The sequence below is a fragment of the Mandrillus leucophaeus genome, unplaced genomic scaffold (genome assembly GCF_000951045.1).
Source record: "Mandrillus leucophaeus isolate KB7577 unplaced genomic scaffold, Mleu.le_1.0 Scaffold298, whole genome shotgun sequence".
Lineage (NCBI taxonomy): Eukaryota > Metazoa > Chordata > Mammalia > Primates > Cercopithecidae > Mandrillus > Mandrillus leucophaeus.
In genome coordinates, this window is record NW_012103120.1 from 3,365,204 (window position 1) to 3,371,203 (window position 6,000).

Consider the following 6,000-nt stretch of genomic DNA (forward strand, 5'->3'; position numbering starts at 1 on the left):
TCTTACCTGCCCTGTCTATTAACAAAATTGATCACATATACTATCTATGAGGCCATCTCCGACAAAAGGATGGTGTCTTAAGTCTAGGCAGAGCGTGGTGGCTCACGCCTCTAATTCCAACATTTTTGGAGGCTGAGGCAGAAGGACTGCTTGAAGCCAGGAGTTCAAGACCAGCCTGAGCAAGAAAGCAAGACCCATCTCTACCAAAAAACAAACAAAAACAGAAAAAATGAAGTCTAAAGAGAGTAAATGTAAGACTAATCACTTCTTTTTTCTTAAAATAAGAAAAAAGTTGGCTCTCAATAAATATTTGTACAGTGAATGAATAAATGCAATATCCTACCTTCCAACTTTCACACATTCCTTCTAATAGGCCATCCCAGATCTCAGCACTTTCTGTGATTCTCCACACTTCTAAGGCAGACCCTGCAGTTAGTCACTTCAGTCTTCTTCACTGAATCTCTCACCTTACAACATTCCATCAATCCCCAACCTCCACTGTAGGGCTTCACTACTACTACTCCTGACAAACGATTTTCTTAATGGGTCAAAAATAAACACCAAATTGATGGATTTATAGGTCCCCTGCTTGTATTTGCACAACAGAAAAAGAAATACAATTGTTTTTTAACATAGCTGTTAACAAAATCTTGACAGCTGGAAATTTACTGGAATCCATGGAATGAGATTTTGCAACAATAAAATAACCATTCAATATTCACTCCTGTTCTACCCAGACACAGCACATCAATTTATGTGCAACCATTAAAAAAAAAGCTGGTAACTGTCTTATCTAAAACAATAGCTAAATGGTTTGGTTTTTGATAGGTAGAAAAATTAAAGTACTAATGCTTCAATTTCTGTTTAGGTGTTTCCATCGTATGTCTTCAGACAAAGTATAAGTTACTCAAGCAAGCCTTCATAACTGGTTTTACTTCTCTCTTGCTCTCTCCCTCCTCCTTTGCCTCCTGACTTTATCATCTTTCTCCCTTTACCACCCTTCTTCCAAAGCCCAAAGCAATAGATGGGTAAGAGAAGAAAGGACACTATTTCAAGTTTTTGGTTTCCCAATTTCAACCCCTAAAGCAATCCACTTATTATTACTAGTAAAATGAATGTTAACTTCTGCTTTGAAAATCACAATCACCATCTCTAACTGAAAATAATTTTTATTATCTTTTCTGACACTATTGTTTTATGCTCATAACTAAAATAATGGCTTCAATATTTTAGCCATTGTCTTGAATGATGTAATCCATTTCAGGAGGATTTAAAACCACCATGTAAATCTCTAATAGCCAAAAACTATAAAGTCTCATTAATTACAAAATCCTGGGGCTCTTAGCTACAAATTACGAGTTGAAAGGATATGGATTTTATTACTGTGTAACATTAAATCCTAAGTAAAACTGCCGCATAAGCTCATTCCCTACTTCATCTCGCCAAGAAGTGCAATACTGGATTCATTTCCATAAAACACAATGAAATTGCTATTCTGCAGAAGAAAAAAAAAAGTATATTACTCTGTAAGATTTTATATCAATGATATAAACTTTACAATATTTTGCTTGACCTTAAGGATGTTTTGTAAATTCTCCAAATTCCCTTTGAATTGTAAAAACCAAAAGGTAGGTAAGATTCCAATAAGACTGGACATAGGACAGAGTCAAGAGAATTAAGCCATAGTTATTATATGGTAAATTTCAATTTATTACCTTTGATATGCTTGTCTTATGGGGTATGATTCTCTATTTTTGGTATGTGTATCTACTTTGAACTCTAGATCTTTTTCTTCTATAATACAGAAAATCAGCTCTTTATTTTCTATCACAGCAGTTATTTTTTCTCCTCGGCTGACTGCTCTGCATGTGCCCATGTGTAGTTAATTTGTTTCTGACCACTTGTCCATTTATCAGAGTAATCTGAATAGTATTAACTTCATTTTTAGTTTCAGCAATTCCACTGAAGAAATCATTGGGCAACACAAGATCTCTTGATGATGCCTATACAAAATCATGAATTACCACTGATTTTAGTCCAAACTAGTACTGATGCAATGCTATAGCCTACTGTAAACCCTTCTAAGAAATTCAAGGCCTTGGGACGTTACCCTTTCAGACATGACGTGTCAAACTGTATTTGCTTTCTCTAGGACGGGAAAGAGGGAGACAGAGTAGACGCCAAGAAGTTTCCATTATGGCTTCTTTCTGGCCTTTGAGAGTTCTCCCAGAAAGGGTCACCATAAGCCACTATCATTCTAACACCTAAGGCTTGCTCTTTTGACCAAAATTGCTAGCAAATGGAAAGTAACAATTAGAACTGATGAGACTGGAAGAGAATAGGAGAGGGAAAGGAAAGCTATTAGAAGAGGAAGGGATCCTTTGGAAAGGTAGGAAAGAAGACCACCTTCACCCATCTGACTGTTTGCTCTAGCACCACATACGGCCATACCACCTGACCCTCAAAAATCACTGACCCCTGGCCAGACAACATTTTTCCAGCTAACTGCAGGTGCCTGGCTTATCTGATTAAACCACCACATTATGAGATCAAGGTCATATGCTTGATCCCTACGTTTGTCAATGGGCACAGTTTCATGGTCAAAAACTTGCCTTTTAACTCCAACCTCATAAATACCATCACTTACGTTAAAGACATTCACAAGAGAGGATATGAACCAATGATGCAAATCCATCACCATCACTGAAAAAATAACCAAGAAAACCTGACTTGTGAGTCAGCCCACAGAACAAATTCCATTTAAGAACTCCCTGATGATCCTGGGCTTCAAGGTTAGACACATAAGGGTAAGAAATCAGGCTTCACTACTTACTTGTTCTATGTGCGACCCTGGACAAGTTAATTTTTCGGAGCTTTTAACAATCAAACACATTAAGGGTCCCAAATAGAGCTTGACATATAAGGGTTACTCAGGTCATGCTAGCCCAGCCCCATCTGGAGATATAATCTGGCAGTCAAGAGCACAGGGATGAAGCCAGGTCCATTCCTGTGTCCCAATCCTGATTTTGCAGCTCACGTGAAACACTGGGCAAGTGATGGCCTTATCGTTCTCATAAAGCTGAGATAAAAAAATTAAAGCATTTAGACAGCACACAGCAATTGTCAACTAATGGCAATTATGTTTTAACTCTTAAGATAATATTATCACTATCTGTTAATGTTTTCCAAAGTACAGTTATGGAACTACTGATATCATAACGACCTGGGTGGGATGTCTACTGAGGGGGAAAAAAAGGATACCATGTCCCATCTCAACCTATTCAAAAATGGTACAGGGTAATGGTCATTTCTGAATCAAACTTCCTTGAGATGCCTATGAAAATTTCAGAATTATTGACCCAGCAGGTCTTGTGCTGTGTCATAGTAAATTAAGACTTGTTTTCCAATCCTTATTTTTTACTATGCCGGAATTGCCCCGTATCTGGGGTTCTTTTCTAATGAGGGACATTTCTGGACATAGATGTCAAACCGATAGGCTCATACTTTTTAGGCTCACTCCTGTTTTTTCCCCAGTGGTACTATTTTGACTTTTTTTTTTTCTTCTGATCAGGGGTCAGCAAGCTATGGCCTTGATATGCGGCTAATTTTGGACAATCCCAACCCTCACAAGGCTTTGTGTTGAAAAAAAAAAAAAAAGTAGTAATCAAGACCACATGTTGCCCAAAGCCTAAAACGTTTACTATCTGGCCCTTTGCAAGAAAAGCTTGCCAACCACTTTGTAGCCTATAATTAAATGTTTTTCAACTGCAGGTCTCAACACAATTTAAAATAGGGAGAAATAATCAATTCAAATAGTAAATATCAAAAAGCACTGCATCTGACAGAAGGTAGTACCTGTACTATTGCCAAAGTTTCAATCAGACACATGTATGTGCCTCCTGGATAATGATCAAATTGTATTTGGTTGCAGTCTAAAAGTTTTAAAGGCCTTGGAGGTGAGGCTGGGGAGTAAATAGTGCAATTGTTTACAAGTTTAACTTGTTTAACTCACATTGAGCAATTTTTACAGCAAAGGTGCCTTGGAGAATATAAAGTCATATAAAGCCCTGCTGTTTTGAAGTTAACGGCTTGTTTCTTCACTACAAAATGAAAATGGAATCTCTTCTGTGCACAATATATTGTTATAAGGAGAAAATGGAATCATCAATGCAAAGTACTTCAACAAATGCATTATACAAACAAAAGATTTTGATTATATTAACAACATATCATACAGAATACATATAAGGTCTTTACCAAGCCCCTGAGTTCCTAGTTTTCTCCAACCTGGGAAAAGAGTCCTTTTTTCCCCCTTTGTGTGTGTGCATGAACATGTGTGCATGCGTCAGGAGCATAAAAGAAGTATTAGATATCTCTTCCCTTTCTATCATCCGTTACTGGCTGCTGCTTCTTACCTATTTAAAACATGCATTCTTTTCTCTTTCTCTTGTTTCTAGAAGGAAAAGCGTTTGATTTGATTCTTGTGCAAAAAGAACTACTAAGACTATGATTATCCTCTTGAGGAAACATTTAAAAGTCCAAAATTAAAATTGTAAGTAACAAGCTTCACTTTTATCTTCATAGAGCACTAATTTCCAGGCTTTCTGGGATCGTTTTGGACAAACTAAAAATACATTAATTTTATAATCCATTTCAACATGTAATCGTGCAAAGAAAAGAAACATCTTCCTAGGAGCATACACAAGGAAATGAAATGACACTTCTAAATGTTTTCATTTTATGAAATACACTGCGGACACACAAACCACAAGCAGTGTAAATAAATAAAAGCTGGTGCAATGCTGCATGCATGTTTGCCTTATACCACAAAGAGAAAACACTTGCACATTGCACTCCATGGTATTTTAGCTTGGGTTGCCATAAAAATGGGATTTGCGTATGTTGTGTAATACAGGGGGCTGTAAATGAGGGTGTGTGTCTGGGTGTGTTAGGGAAAGAGGGTTGTAAGCAGAAGGGGTGGGACTTGCCAGGAGCAGCTATTTGAGAAAATTCCGTTTTCTTTCCCATTCATTCTTCTAGCTCAGTCTATTCTAGCTCAGTCTGGCACAGTCCTTACAATTACTCACTGGCTTTTCATTCTAAAGACAACCAACAAGCTTTCAGAACTTCCTACAGTGTTTTTCTCATACACTTAAAAAAAATAAAACAGCAAATCATTCAATATGTCTTTTATACAAAAAGCAAACCATTAACCCGTTTCCTCGTTCCAAAGACCCCCGTGGGTTTCAGACTAAATAGAATCCTTTGTTACGTGTTCAAAAATAACACAGCACGGCATTGGTAAATTGGAAAATAACAGATAACTCTTATTTCCAAGAATGTCGGAGCTATTGGCCATAAATTTTGTTCTGCCCCAGTGAGTCCAATTTCATGCTTCTTTTAGTGAATCTACCATCCTAACAACAACCTAAAGACAATCATATTAAACATCGTTCGCCTTTTCTCTTCTGACATTCGTTTAATAAATACAAAGGCTGAATGAAGACGCCAAGTGGGCCAGTTTCTTTATGCACAATGGTATCCTCCAAGCGAAATACCTCCAATCACAGCGAAAGTTGTCTTTCTAGCAGATGCCCACCCCAACCAGCCCAGGCAGAGGGGGCAGACGGGCAGAGGGAATCGTAACCTCCCAGCTCTCCCACCTCCAGAGGAAGGGAAGAGGGTATGACAGAGAGCGGAGTAGGAAGGTGGGCGAGTGGGAGAGACAGAAATGGATGCTGAGGGGGTGGGCGAGATAGGAAGGTAGGGAAAGGTGGAGAATGCGGGGAGAGGTGGGCGCGCAAAGCGGCAAGATCCGAGAGCCGTGGCAGCAAGGGGATCCTGGGGCGCGAGGGCGGGGGGTCTGGTCCTCACCATTGAACGCCCCTGCGTCTGCGGGCGCCGCCTCCTCCTCCTCTCCGTCCTCGGAGTCGGAGTGCATGGGTTCCTCGGCGAAGTTGACCCCCTTGCTGGGGGTGCCACCCCCGGCAGCGGCGGCAG

General features: G+C 39.3%; 1 protein-coding gene across 1 annotated transcript in view; it reads right to left on the minus strand.

The window, feature by feature from the left end:
* Positions 1-6,000, minus strand: part of PRKAR2B (protein kinase, cAMP-dependent, regulatory, type II, beta) — a 113,216-nt gene that overhangs the window by 106,555 nt on the left and 661 nt on the right. The window contains exon 2 of the mRNA XM_011986389.1: positions 5,875-6,000. Coding sequence (XP_011841779.1) covers positions 5,875-6,000 — 126 coding nt within the window. The remainder of the gene's footprint in view (positions 1-5,874) is intronic.